This window comes from Phocoena sinus, chromosome 4, assembly GCF_008692025.1.
Source record: "Phocoena sinus isolate mPhoSin1 chromosome 4, mPhoSin1.pri, whole genome shotgun sequence".
NCBI classification, from domain to species: domain Eukaryota; kingdom Metazoa; phylum Chordata; class Mammalia; order Artiodactyla; family Phocoenidae; genus Phocoena; species Phocoena sinus.
The window spans coordinates 28,774,483-28,789,346 of NC_045766.1; the positions used below are offsets into that span (position 1 = coordinate 28,774,483).

The following is a 14,864-nucleotide window of genomic DNA, read 5'->3' on the forward strand; positions in this document are numbered from 1 at the left end:
TTAACTTCTTTTAAAAGGCAAAAGACTTCAATAGATGCTTCACAAAAGAGGACTTACAAATGGCCAACAAATTCATTACAAGATGTTTAATGTCACTGGCATCAGGGAAATATGAATTAAAACCACAATTAGATACCACTGCACACTCACTAAAATTACCAAATTAAAGACTATAACACCAAAATGTTAGGGAGAATGCAGAGCAACTGGATACTGGGGGAAACTTAAAATGATACAACAACTGTGGAAAAATGTTTGGCAGAATCTTAATAGTGTGAAACCCTCCTACATTATTATTTAGCAATTCCATTCTTATATTTACCTCCCTCCAAAATGAAAACATATATCTACAAAAGGTCTTGTATACAAGGTTTATTGCAGCTTTATTCATGATAACACAAAACTGGAAACGATACAGATATCCACCAACAGGAAAATAAACTGTGGTATACAATAGAATACCACTCGTTAATAAAAAGGAACAAAGCAATAATACAAACAAAACACTAATAAATCTCAAAAGTGTTATCTTGAATGAAAGAAGCCAGACACAAAGAAATATATACCATATGACCTCATTTATATGAAGTTTTAGTACAGACAAAATTAACGCATGCAGCTAGAAATGGGAATGGTGGTTGCCTGAGGGGAGTACAGAAATAGACTGGAAAGATGCTCAAAGGAACTTCTTAGGCTGATGAAAATGTTCTACACCTTGACTGGGATGTCAAATTCTATAGACTTTGTTCTATATAATTCTCAAATCAAAAAAATGTTAAAGGCTATAAAATAGATTTTATTTAAAACTCCTTTACCTCCAGACTATTCTAGGTCTGACATCCAAATCAGACAGGCTGAACTTCAGATTATTTGCTGTTTCCACAGGTGTTAAGAGAGATATACTCGCAGACTTTACACAGCTACCAGGGCAGCAATGCCAGGAAAACCTTTAATCAAGACTTGATAGTGCCTATTTGCAATCAGGAGAAGTAAACAAAGAACACCCCAATTATAAAAGCAGGTGAAACCCACCAAAAGACCTAATCAGGCACAATGTTGGCGTTCTTGATTCTTGTGACTGTGACCCTAGCCTCTGCTCACCATTCTGGTGAGCACTTTGAAGGGTAAGTGACTGACACCTTAAATGAGAAACCCTTCTTTGCTAGCCAAAAAATTTGAACACATTACCCAATTTTAAATTTTCTCTCCTTCTTCTGTATTTCACCATTCAGGGAGAAGGTGTTCCGTGTCAGTGTCGAAAATGAAAATGACATCAACTTACTCCGTGAATTGGCCAGCACCAGGCAGGTAAATAACAATTCTATGCTATAGGGTTTCCTTCACACTTATTTTAAAATCTTAGATTACACTATGATTCCATCAAAGGAAGAATGACATGAAATATTAACTATAGCGCTTTTGTAGCAAGAAATAAAAACTTGAAAAACATTTAGTGCCCCCATGCCTTCTTTTTCTGCCTAAATTAGATGGCCATAAGCCCTATAGTATTACAAATCCAGGATAACTTTTAAACAGCTTCCAGAGCATGACAACTGAATGAGCTGAAACTGTTGCAAAGGTCATAGAACATCTAATGTACAGTAACTTCCCTTCTAAGGCAAAAGAGAAAAATGATCAGCTTGGATATTACAGAAAAACTGGGCTTTTGTCCAACTTGATATTCATTTCCACATCCCATGTATCATCTGTTCTCTTTGATTTTCTTTCATTCCAAATCAAACAGCTTGAGTTTTCATGACCTTGATTCAGGCCCTCTTAATGATATGGCATGAAGGAGGTAAAGAAGGTAAAAAGCCAGGAGTGATTTTCATATTTTACTTTCAAGAAACCAAAATCTCTAGGCTACTTTATTTTAAAAAATTCACTGTATATGGGATAAAAACTGACAGTTTTAATTATATATATATAGTGTGTCAGGAAGCTATTGCTGACCACAATAGTTTACTTGATCCAATGCTGTCTTTTCATGAATATAGAAACCAAAATATTCTACTAGCTCCTAAGTATCTATCTTTCCATCCATCCATCTATCTTTCTATAGTTATCTTTTTAGCTTTTAAGGTGTGGAGGAAAAAAGAAGGTAAAGAGTGTCATAATCTGAAACAGATTCAGAAGGTTAGAATTGAAAGAGAATATAAAGCCATCTATTGCAGCCTTCCACTCAAATTTGAACTTCCTCAGTGGAAACAGCATCCCTGGTTACTAGCCCTGATAAAAACTGTTTGAGTATTTCCAAGGATAGTAGGAATACTGCTTTTTCAAGGTAGCAAATTTGCCTTACAAATTTTTTTTTTTTTGCGGTACGCGGGCCTCTCACTGTTGCGGCCTCTCCCATTGCGGAGCACAGGCTCCGGACGTGCAGGCTCAGCGGCCATGGCTCACGGGCCCAGCCGCTCCACGGCATGTGGGATCTTCCCGGACCGGGGCACAAACCCGTGTCCCCTGCATTGGCAGGCGGACTCTCTACCACTGCGCCACCAGGGAAGCCCTTACAAATCATTTTAATCGTTACACTGAGCTGAAAGCTACCTTCTCTATCTTTGACCCACTGGACCTAGCTGAGTCAAATACTGTCTCACTTCTAAGATTTATCTTTTCCAGGCCTTCCATCATTTCTCTTAGCACTGGTTTACAGACACTTGATCATTCTGGTCACCTCTGAATATAGCTCAATCTTTCTGTCTATATTTCTTTTTTAAAATGCAGCTCTCAGAATTGACAATGGACCTCCAGGTGTGCTCTGATTAATACATACTGTAGGACCATTGCCTGCTTTCATTTGTAAAGCAGACACTTACTAATGGGGCCTAAGATTCTTTTTAGCATCTTGAACAGTTAGAATGCTCTTCGCTTATAGTAAACCTATTGCCGATCAAAACTATTAGGCTATTTTTTTCTCACATGAATCACCTTCAAGCAAGGTATTCTTCCTTCTATACTTGCCTAATTGATTTTTTAACCTAAATGCAGGATTTTAGATTTACTCTGTTAAAAATTATCTTGATAGCATATTGAGACAGTTTTAAAAATTAATTCACTCATCCAAATAATTCTTTGCCCTAACTTTGTATCACCAGCAAGTTTGATAAACATGCCTTCTTGACTTTTATCTTTGTCACTGATAAAGGAAAAACATTAAGTAAGTCAGGGGTCAGCACAGAATTAGAGGCACCCTTCATGGTTCACTCATTTAATACCTATTTATCATGAGGCTCCAATATGCCAGACACAGTGTTAAGTAAGCACTGAAAGTGGTTCATTAACCAACTCTCCTTGGATGAGTTTGCTCTACTACCCAAGTTACTGTGGTGTTACCTACAGCTAACATTGTGCTTTCCAGCTTGTAAAGAAGAATATAAATGCACAGACTTGGTCAAACGCTTTGCTAAGATACAGATTCAGCATCCTATCAGGCTAGTGGTCTCTTTCAAGAATAACATGAAGTTAATTGGGCTTGACTTATTCTTTTTTTTTTTTTCTTTTTTTTGGCTTGACTTATTCTTGCTTTAAACCGTGCTGGCTCCCAAGGATCATGGCTTCCTTTTCTGAATATTCACAGTCCATCTGCTTCCAGTTTACTTTGCCAGTATCCATGCCAGGCCCCTGGAGCTCCCGCTTCTGGGATTCACGTGTCTTCCTGTTCACGAAATCCAAGACATGCCCCCTCCACTCCTCAGTGATCCCTTCAAGCTCTGATTCCTCCAAGATTGCTGAGAAAGTTCTGCAATCACATCCTCAGTATTTTTTTAGTTACCTAAAATTCAACATTTTCTGGTGGCCAAGAGCAGAGAATCCGGACTCAGACTTCCTGGGTTCGATTCCTGGCTCTACCACTTGCTAGCTGGATCTTGGATGCCTCTCTGGGTCTCAACTTTCTCATTTGTCAAATAAGAAGAATAAGAGCATTTACCTTACAGGATTGTTGTGAGATTTAAAAGAAGTAATATAAGTAAAGCACTTAGAAAGAACTTACATAGTAAAAACTATGTAAGCGTTTGTTATCATTACTGTCATTAGATCCAGGATTTTGAATGCAATTTGCATTACCAGACTAATCCCCTCTCTGCTTATCTATCCTGGGCCTCAATGTTCTCTTTCCAAAGAAGGTTTTTCTGCTAAAATCATAATATTTGAAATTTTCTTTACTTATGGTAATTTCATCTCTCAGTAGAAGTAGAAAAAACAAGAGATAGTATAACTCCTTAGAAAAGACAAAAGCCAAACAAGAGTTCAATCTGGCTGCTTCCTCTCTTCCAGCTGCAAACATACTTTAGCTCCAAGCAGTGAGACTGCGTGTTTCTTCTTTATTCATTTTATTTCCAACATGATTGAAAAAGAGATTTTTAATCGACAGATGGACGGATAAAGAAGGTGTGGTACATATATACAACGGAATATTACTCAGCCATAAAAAGAAACGAAATTGAGTTATTTGTAGTGAGATGGATGGACTTAGAGTCTGTCATACAGAGTGAAGTAAGTCAGAAAGAGAAAGACAAATACCGTATGCTAACATACATATATGGAATTTTTTAAAAAATGGTTCTGAAGAACCTAGGTGCAGGACAGGAATAAAGACGCAGACCTAGAGAATGGACTTGAGCACGTGGGGAGGGGGAAGGATAAGCTGGGACGAAGTGAGAGAGTGGCGTGGACTAATATATACTACCAAATGTAAAACAGATAGATAGTGGGAAGCAGCTGCATAGCACAGGGAGATCAGCTCGGTGCTTTGTGACCGCCTAGAGGGCTAGGATAGGGAAGGTGGGAGGGAGATGCAAGAGGGAGGACATATGGGGATATATGTACACATATAGCTGATTCACTTTGTTATAAAGCAGAAACTAACACAACATTGTAAAGCAATTATACTCCAATAAAGATGTTAAAAAAAAAGGAAGTTTTACTCTCCTTAGCAATCTTGCAAGTGCAGCATATTCTGGACTGTAGCCTTCCTGATAAGATCATTACAAGGGCATCTAGTCTTTGTATTCATCCTTGGCCATGTGTCCTTCCTCCCTGCTTTTGAACATGTCCTTTTAAAAGTTGAATGTATTGAGACCTGTGACCTGTGACCACAATGGACTCTAGCAGCCTCCCTCTTTCCATATGTAATTGTATAGTAAGGGTTTTATTTTATCTCCTTGTTCCTTTATTGGAGACATTCCCCACAAAACCTATTCTCTTTTCTCAGTACTTTCTTGAACTCTGTTTCTGTAGTTTCAGGTGCATGCCCAAGGTAACTTGGTTACAGTCTTCCAATGTTCCCATCACTTCCATTATGATTGTAAGCTTCTCCCTGCTGTCTGGAACTAGGCCTAGAGTAGAAGTCATTTCCTCTTCCAACAAGAAAGGAAAATTCCATCAAGATAAAGGAAGAGTCTATCATATGCTCAACTCATAGTCAAACGTAACATGAAGAAACAAATTTGTGTAAATATGTGAAGAACCAAAATTCCCCAACACAAATATTTATTCTTTTATGAATCCTTCTTTTTCCCAAAAGAATTTAAGGTGAATACACTACTTGCTTTTGTGCTGGTTTTGTAATATATTTTAGGAAAGACTCTTTAAATATTAGCCAGCTGGCTGATTAAGTTGACATTCCCACAGTGGTATCACTTAAAGATATTGCTTTATCTTCCAACAAATGGTTGTCACTAAGGTTCCTGGATTTATAATTTTATAACCTCAGTTTTGTAACTCCTTTACATATAATAATTCAACTCCTCATATCTCATATCACATACTTTACTCCACTTCCATATTTTAAACATAGATCTCATTCACAAAGTATTGGTAATTACCAAAATTTATATTTATCTCCCTGTACCAATATTTTAAGTTCATTATTTGTAACCACACTTAATGCATTGTAAACATCTATAAGGCTATAATGTTGCTCCTGATTTTTGTCTCCGTTTCTCCTAAGACCTGGAGACTAACTCCAGGTTACTAAGTCTGCATCATATTTACAGGACTCCATAGTGCTGGATGTTGGTATGTTTGCTGACCAATTTTCTCCTTCTCAAAGGAGAGTTTTTACAGGACCTCAAGTTAGGTCTGCAAGTTCTGTCAAACATGCTTATGAGATTTCTCTACCCCATTTAAAAATATATATATATATTTTCTTAAATGGGGTTGAGAAATTTTATATATATATATATAATTTCTCCCAATATTTGGCAGAGCCAGGACAAACGTTTGTACAAGAGGTTAGACGATTAGGGAAGGCAACTTTCAACTTAATATCAGAAGGAAAACCATCAGAAGGCAATTAGGCTGTTCTGAAGTAGTACTAGATATACTCAAGATTGTATCAGAACCATCACCAAGGATATTGTGCAGGTATTTGTTACTCTAAGTGGGAAGCTACCATCTTAATGTAGGTTCTTCCAGAGCAGACCCTTAGACAAAGATTCAAGGGCAAAGATTTCATTTGGAAAGTACAGGGAGGCTGGGTAGACAAATGAGGAGTGATACAAAGAAGGGAGGGCAGCAAACAAAAGGGGCACTATTAAGCCAGCTATCACAGAGGATGACTAGAGCTTAATCCTACAGAGAAATTCCAGGAAAGGGTGCAAACCACATGCATCAAAATTATCCCACCTGAGAAATGACAGATTTGGAATATTTAGACATCAACTTGCTAGGGTCATTGGTTAAGCACTTCTCTGGAAAGAGTTATTTCTTTGGCACCTCCTACCTGCTGCGAGCTGTTAGGCTTTTTCCAGTTTGGGGGAGTTTTCAAGCACAGAGATGCAGATCTTGGCAGTGGGGAGTCTCCTGAGCACGCTAAAAGGCCCCAGTGTTACGTATGAGAGTAGGCGCTGTCAAGTTGCCTACAGATGCTTATGTGCTTTACCAACTCTAAACCTCTGTGTCTATAATAAAGATACACCTCCCTCTCCCATCCCACCATGGAATGACAAGCATTTATTAAGAACACAAATTCAGAGTTAACTTTTAAAAATATGCTTTCTCCTATAATGTGCTTGTCTTCATGGCCCTTCTCTTTACAATGCTGGCTAGCTAGAATTCATCACCAGCCCTTGCTTTCTCTGTCTTTATCATGATAAGCCTTTATACTTCCTCCACTACCTTTTTTTTTTTTTTAATATTTATCTATTTATTTATTTGGCTGTGTTGGGTCTTAGTTGCGGCACGCAGGATCTTCGTTGTGCTCACGGGCTCTTCATTGTAGCATGCAGGCTTCTCTGTAGCTGAGGTGTGCGGGCTTCTAGAGCATGCAGGTTTAGTTGCCCCTTGGCATGTGAGATCTTAGTTTCCCAACCAGGGATCAAACCCGCGTGCCCTGCATTGGCAGGCGGATTCTCAACCACTGGACCACCAGGGAAGTCCCCCTCCTCTATCTTTTAACCTCTCACCTTTATCCTCTCATCTTTGACTCAATAGATCACATTCTGCAGCCAATCCTTGTCAAATTATCAGTACTCTCTCTTTTCAATACCTCAGTGACAACCATCCTCACACTATTTCTTCTGGAATCCCTCCTGTGTAATCCTAATGTCCCTGCCTCCCATTCCCCTGACCTTCCCTATGACCCTGACTCATGATTCAGTACCCTCTAGACATCTACAGAGGTTTGAAGATTACCAGGACAGGATATAGGCACCTGGATTCTCCACAGGTATATCTAAAATTGAGTCATCTTATTATCTTACATCATCAGTTTCTATTTCACAACCTCTAAGTGTGCCCAAACTCCCTTCTAAGTTCCAAAGCAATGGTCCTAAGTACCACCACCTGTCACATCTCCATCCTGAGACTAGCTCATAAATATCTAAACAGGTATTCAGTGAGAAACAGGGCAGAGAAAGATCCAATGGCAGGGTCACCTCAGGTTTCTAGGCCTTTACTCAGCTCAAGCAAAGAACAGAAAAACAGAGACCTGTGAGAGGCGGAATGTCATTGGTTAATATTTTCCCAAGGAAAAAGGAGATCTGAAACCACACATCCACAAAGAAAAACATTAGAATTATCAAATATGTCATACTACTTTTGTGCACAATTTCCTCTAAAATCTCCCCATGTTTGATTTGCTCACTAGTGTATTCCTGGTCTCAGGCACAGAGCCTAGCACATAGTAGGTCCTCAGTGATAGCTGATGAATAATTGAACAAATGAAAATGTCAGCACATTATTGGATCCTCAAGAATATTTTGTTTCTGGCCATGGTTCCAACATAACCACTGTGGAAAGATACATTTTTCCTCCCTGATGGATCCTCCACAGGTCAGGGATGTTCTTGGTTCCACACATTACTATGACTTGTATAGCACTGAGTTCCAAGATAAACTCATAAAATGAGTCCACTAAAAAGTAAGAGAAAGCTCAATTTCTCGCTTTTAAATTTTGTGGCTCCAGTTAATTCAGCATCATTCATTCAGCACATGCATCCATTACCACAAACACTGCTATCACAATAAGCAACTGTTCTAGAAAATCAATAAATAGAAGAGAGCAGTTATAGAATACTGCCATTAACTAGCATTATGGGAGATAACTATATGCTCTTCATGCTTGTTCATAATCAATTAATGCTATGCATGTATGTGTAAACACTTTTATTGACATCTAACTGCTTGGTCGCAACTCTTATTCATTCAAGGGAGAGATTTTTAAGAGATTTCATGGATAATTTGAGTCTGAAAATAACTCACTGGAGTACAGCAATAGTGTGCTTGCTGGTGATAATTCACCCATTGAATTATAGGCGTCTAGTACAATACATCTTATTCCTTATTCAGATTGACTTCTGGAAACCAGATTCTGTCACACAAATCAAACCTCACAGTACAGTTGACTTCCGTGTTAAAGCAGAAGATATTTTCACTGTGGAAGACTTTCTGAAGCAGAATGAACTACAATACGAGTAAGTTTATGTTTTATAGTTATGAAAATTCTCTCTCATGTATGCTCTCATCCTGGTCTCCAAAAAAAACCTGAGAAGATAAAAATAAGACCAAGATAATGGCTTCCCCAGGGCCCCACAAATAGGTCATGGCAGAGCTGGCCCTGAATTCCAAGTCTTAAGATGTCAAGTCTGGTAGATTCTGTGTTTAGTTATTGCTCTAATAAAAACAGGTTTGACTCTTGAATCCCAACTCTTTAGCCAGATATTTGACCTGCTACTGGTTTACAAGTGATATATAGACTAAAGGCCAAACCAATGGATATTCTATTATCAGCCCAACACAGTTTTAGTCCCAAATCATATCAAGTCTTCTTGCCAGGTGATCACCAGACCTATTGTGAGCCATGAGGGTTCTTCATGCTCCTTTAGATGAAGGACCAGACTAGAGTCAGACTGAGTGGTCCTTCTGTCCTTTTTCCTCCCAAAGTCCCCAACTATCTCTAATGGTAGGAGAAGGCATGGAGAGAAGGACTGAAAGAAAGGAAAGTGGTTCCCCAAAGGCCTAGAGTAGAGGTGGCTAAGCTGATCACTCCATGAATCTTCCCCAAATACCACACTGATCCATCTAAGCCTTTTAAGATGAGAATGTCCTCTAAGTGGAGACAGTTGTCCATCCGTTGATCCAACAAGTAGACAGTGAGCGTCTACATATAACAAATGCTGAAAAAATAGATAGGACCCATCCCCTTCAGAGGAAAATGAACAAAGAATTGCAATATGTGTAACAGATGTCAAGAAGAGTAAAGAGCTGGAATTGCAAGGGAACAGATGAAGTCTAGGGATCACGGAGGGCCATACTAGGAAAGGAGGCTTCAGTTGAGAACTAAAAGACGAGGAGTTAGCCAAACAAAGACAATGAAAAATCATAGTCTAGGTAGAGAACAGACTATATGTTAAGGCTTAGAACCTCCCTCAATCTGCATTTGAGGGAAGGAGGAAATGAGGTCTTTAGTCTAAAGCAGAGTTTTTCCTCCAGAGAGTGGATCAGCAAGGAGCAAAGAGACAATCTCACACTCCAGTCTTGAACATTCAAATGTTTAGCAAACAATCCCCTACCATAAGCTCAAGTCTCCATTATATTTTGAGAAACTGTCACCTACATAATTTTAACAGAAATTTTCTCTTATTTTTCACATCCTAAAACTACAGAATAGTATTTATGCTAGTAAAGATATCAGAATTGTCACCTATAAAAATCTGCATCTCCATTAGAAGAAGTGGTACAGCATAATGCAACAAGCAAATGCCTTGGGAAAAAACAGACAAGGCTTAAATCCTGACTCTGCAACTTCCTGGCTGTCTGACCTTGGATAATTTGCTTAACCTTTCTGAGCTTCAGTTCCCTTGTCTTTATAAGGAAAGGATCCTTCTAACCTTATCTTCGTAAAGTGAAGACATATGTAATGCCACTCTCAAAGGGCTGTTGTGAAGATGAAATAAAACAATATGTAAGTAAATTGCAACTGATACTTTTATTGCTGTGAATGCTGCTATAGTTTACTCTTGTACAAAGAGGTAGATTATACATCTTTTAAAGGTCAACAGAAACTGTTTTGTTTAACCCCATTATCATGCTTCACACAGCTTAGCTATCTGCTTCTGCTTGAGGGAAGTGTCAAAATGTGACCTTAAGAATTGACCGCCTTTTTAAAACAAAGATATAATACAGTAAGTTTCAAAATGTGATTAAGATTCACGTCTGTGATATTTTGCTCTTTCTATTACACTAGGATGGACTTCTAAAATCCTAGCCTATAGGAGCCCTTAATAATATTCAAAAAGATGAGTTTCCTTATAGTTCTTTAAGAAAAACAGAAGGAAGACCAGTGACCATAAGCTAACCCTAGCCACCTGAATTGACATCCTAATTCTACTCAGAGCACAAAGTAGTAAAACAGCTTCTAATCAGGTAACAATCTCCTTTTAACAGGAGGAAAATTCATGTCTTTTTTTAATGTGTAAACGTTTAAGGAATTGTGTGTGAATGCTGTCTCACGTAGAATATAGGATGTTCCCTGAAGGCTAAGATCTTGTTAATTTTTGCTTAGCACATTTGTGGCATATAATTTCCTAAATATTAAGTAATAATAACTCCCTAGAAATCCTGGAGCAGCACACCAGCAATATCCTTGCCGGGGCTGCAAGCAGTCCCTGTGCATCCCATTATTACCTCATGTGGTAACTAATATGTATTTAGATGGTTTCCTGCTGGCAAGAATTTGTAGTCGTTTTTTCTATGTAACAGGAACCATCTACTGTACAAGTTCTACCAAAATAGCTTTTCAGATTTTTCAGTGGTTCCAACCCTCTTCACTAAGACTTTCATCATTTGGTAGTTTTAATCAGATTCTGAATTACCATGGGAAAAAATTAAAAATGTGTGCACCAAGAAAAATAACAGTATTTTTTTAATAGATCTTTATTGGAGTATAATTGCTTCACAATACTGTGTTAGTTTCTGTTGTACAACAAAGTGAATCAGCCATATGCATACGTATATCCCCATATCTCCTCCCTCTTGAGCCCTCCCACCCTCCCTATCCCCGCCTCTAGGTGGTCACAAAGCACCGAGCTAATCTCCCTGTGCTGTGCGGCTGCTTCCCACTAGCTACCCATTTTACATTTGGTAGTGTATAAATGTCCATGCCACTCTCTCACTTCGCCCCAGCTTCCCCCGCCACCCCATGTCTGCAAGTCCATTATCTAAGTCTATGTCTTTATTCTGCCCCACCACTAGGTTCATCAGTACCATTTTTTTTTTTTTTAGATTCCATATATATGTGTTAGCATACGGTATTTGTTTTTCTCTTTCTGACTTACTTCACTCTGTATGACAGACTCTAGGTCTATCCACCTCACTACAAATAACAGTTTCATTTCTTTTTATGGCTGAGTAATATTCCATTGTATATATATGCCACATCTACTTTATCCATTCATCTGTCGATGGATACTTAGGTTGCTTCTATGTCCTGGCTATTGTAAATAGTACTGCAATGAACATTAGGGTCCATGTGTCTTTTTGAATTATGGTTTTCTCTGCGTATATGCCCAGTAGTGGGATTGCTGGGTCATATGGTAATTCTATTTTTAGTTTTTTAAGGAACCTCCATACTGTTCTCCATAGTGGCTATATAAATTTACATTCCCACCAACAGTGCAAGAGGGTTCCCTTTTCACCACACCCTTTCCACTATTTATTGTTTCTAGATTTTTTTATAATGGCCATTCTGACTGCTGTGTGGTGATACCTCACTGTAGTTTTTTTTTTTTTTTTTTTTGCGGTATGTGGGCCTCTCACTGCTGTGGTCTCTCCCGCCGCAGAGCACAGGCCCCAGACGTGCAGGCCCAGTGGCCACGGCCCACGGGCCCAGCCACTCCGCAGCATGTAGGGTCCTCCCGGACCGGGGCACGAACCCGTGCCCCCCGCGTCGGCAGGCAGACTCCCAACCACTGCGCCACCAGGGAAGCCCCTCACTGTAGTTTTGATTTGCATTTCTCTAGTAATTAGTGATGTTGAGCATCTTTTCATGTGCCTCTTGGCCATCTGTATGTTTTCTTCAGTGAAATGTCTATTTAGGTCTTCTGCCCATTTTTGATATTGAGCTCCATGAGCTGTTTGTATATTTTGCAGATTAATCCTTTCTCTGTTGTTTCAGTTGCAAGTATTTTCTCCCGTTCTGATGGTTGTCTTTTCATCTTGTTTATGGTTTCCTTTGCTGTGCAAAAGCTTTGAAGTTCCATTAGGTCCCATTTATTTTTTTGTTTTTATTTCCATTACTCTAGGAGGTGGGTCAAAAAAGATCTTGCTGTGGTTTATGTCAAAGAGTGTTCTGCCTATGTTTTCCTCTAAGAGTTTTATACTGTCTGGTCTTATATTTATGTCTTTAATCCGTTTTGAGTTTATTTTTGTGTATGGTGTTAGAGAGTGTTCTAATTTCATCCTTTTAGATGTAGCTGTCCAGTTTTCCCAGCACCACTTACTAAAGAGGCTGTCTTTTCTCCATTGTATATTCTTGCCTCCTTTGTCATAAATTAGGTTGATCATATGTGCATGGGTTTATCTCTGGGCTTTCTATCCTGTTCCACTGATCTATATTTCTGTTTTTGTGCCAGTACCACACTGTCTTGATTACTGTAGCTTTGTAGTATAGTTTGAAGTCGGGGAGCCTGATTCCTCCAGCTCTGTTTTTATCCCTCAAGACTGCTTTGGCTATTCAGGGTCTTTTGTGTTTCCATACAAATTGTAAAATTTTTTGTTCTAATTCTGTGAAGAATGCCACTGGTAGTTTGAAAGGGATTGCATTGAATCTGTAGATTTCTTTGGGTACTATAGTCATTTTCACAATGTTGATTCTTCCTATCCAAGAACATGGTATATGTCTCCATCTGTTTATCTCATCTTTAATTTCTTTCATCAGTGTTTTATAGTTTTCTGAGTACAAGTCTTTTGCCTCCTTAGGTAGGTTTATTCCTAGGTATTTTATTCTTTTTGTTGCAGTGGTAAATGGGATTGTTTCCCTAATTTCTCCTTCTGATTTTTCGTTGTTAGTGTATAGGAATGCCAGAGATTTCTGTGCATTAATTTTGTATCTTGCAACCTTACCAAATTCTCTGATTAGTTCCATTTGTTTTCTGGTGGCACCTTTAGGATTTTCTATGTATAGTATCATGTCATCTGCAAACAGTGACAGTTTTACTTCTTCTTTTCCAACTTGTATCCCTTTTATTTCTTTTTTCTTCTCTGATTACCGTGACTAGGACTTCCAAAACTATGCTGAATAAGAGCAGCAAGAGAGTACAACCTTGTCTTCTTCCTGATCTTAGTGGAAATGCTTTCATTTTTTCACCACTGAGTATAGTATTTGCTGTGGGTTTGTCATATATGGCCTTTATTATATTGTGGTAGGTTCCCTCTATGACCATTTTCTGAAGAGTTTTTAACATAAATGGGTGTTGAATTTTGACAAAAGCTTTTTCTGCATCTATTGAGATGATAATATGGTTTTTATCCTTCAATTTGTTAATATGGTGTATCACATTGATTGATTTGCAAATATTGAAGAATTCCTGCATCCCTGGGATAAATCCCACTTGATCATGGTGTATGATCCTTTTAATATGTTGTTGGATTCTGTTTGCTAGTATTTTGTTCAGGATTTTTGCATCTATATTCATCAGTGATATTGTTCTATAGTTTTCTTTTTTTGTGATACCTCTCTGATTTTGGTATCAGGGTGATGGTGGCTTCATAGAATGAATTTGAGAGTGTTCCTCCTTCTGCAATGTTTTGGAAGAGTTTGAGAAGGATGGGTGCTAGCTCTTCTCTAAATATTTGATAGAATTTGCCTGTGAAGCCACCTGGTCCTGGACTTTTTTTTGTTGTAAGATATTTAATTACACTTTCAATTTCATTACTTGTGATAGGTCTGTTTATATTTTCTAATTCTTCCTGGTTCAGTCTTGGAAAATTGTACCTTTCCAAGAATTTGTCCATTTCTTCATGGTTGTCCATTTTATTGGCATACAGTTGTTTGTAGTAGTCTCTTATAATCCTTTGTATTTCTGTGGTGTCAGTTGTGATTTTCCTTTATCATTTCTAATTTTATTGATTTGCATCCTTTCCCTTATTTTCTTGATGAGTCTGGCTAAGGGTTTATCAGTTTTGTCTATCTTCTCAAAGAACCAACTTTTAGTTTTATTAATCTTTGCTATTGTTTCCTTCATTTCTATTTCATTTATTTCTGCTCCGATCTTTATGATTTTTTTCCTTCTATACTGACATTGGTTTTCTTTGTTCTTCTTTCCCTAGCTGCTTTAGGTATAGGGTTAGATTGTTTATTTGAGATTTTTCTTGTTTCTTGAGGTGAGATTGAATTGCTATAAACTTCCCTCTTAGAAATGC

The 14,864-nt window shown here is 38.2% G+C and overlaps 1 protein-coding gene across 1 annotated transcript in view; it reads left to right on the plus strand.

The window, feature by feature from the left end:
* Positions 1 to 1,050: 1,050 nt before the first annotated feature.
* The window catches only part of CPB1 (carboxypeptidase B1), a 39,595-nt gene continuing 25,781 nt past the window's right edge, over positions 1,051 to 14,864 (plus strand). Inside the window, exons 1-3 of the mRNA XM_032630726.1 lie at positions 1,051 to 1,124; positions 1,233 to 1,308; positions 8,793 to 8,917. Coding sequence (XP_032486617.1) covers positions 1,054 to 1,124; positions 1,233 to 1,308; positions 8,793 to 8,917 — 272 coding nt within the window. The 5' untranslated portion in view covers positions 1,051 to 1,053. The remainder of the gene's footprint in view (positions 1,125 to 1,232; positions 1,309 to 8,792; positions 8,918 to 14,864) is intronic.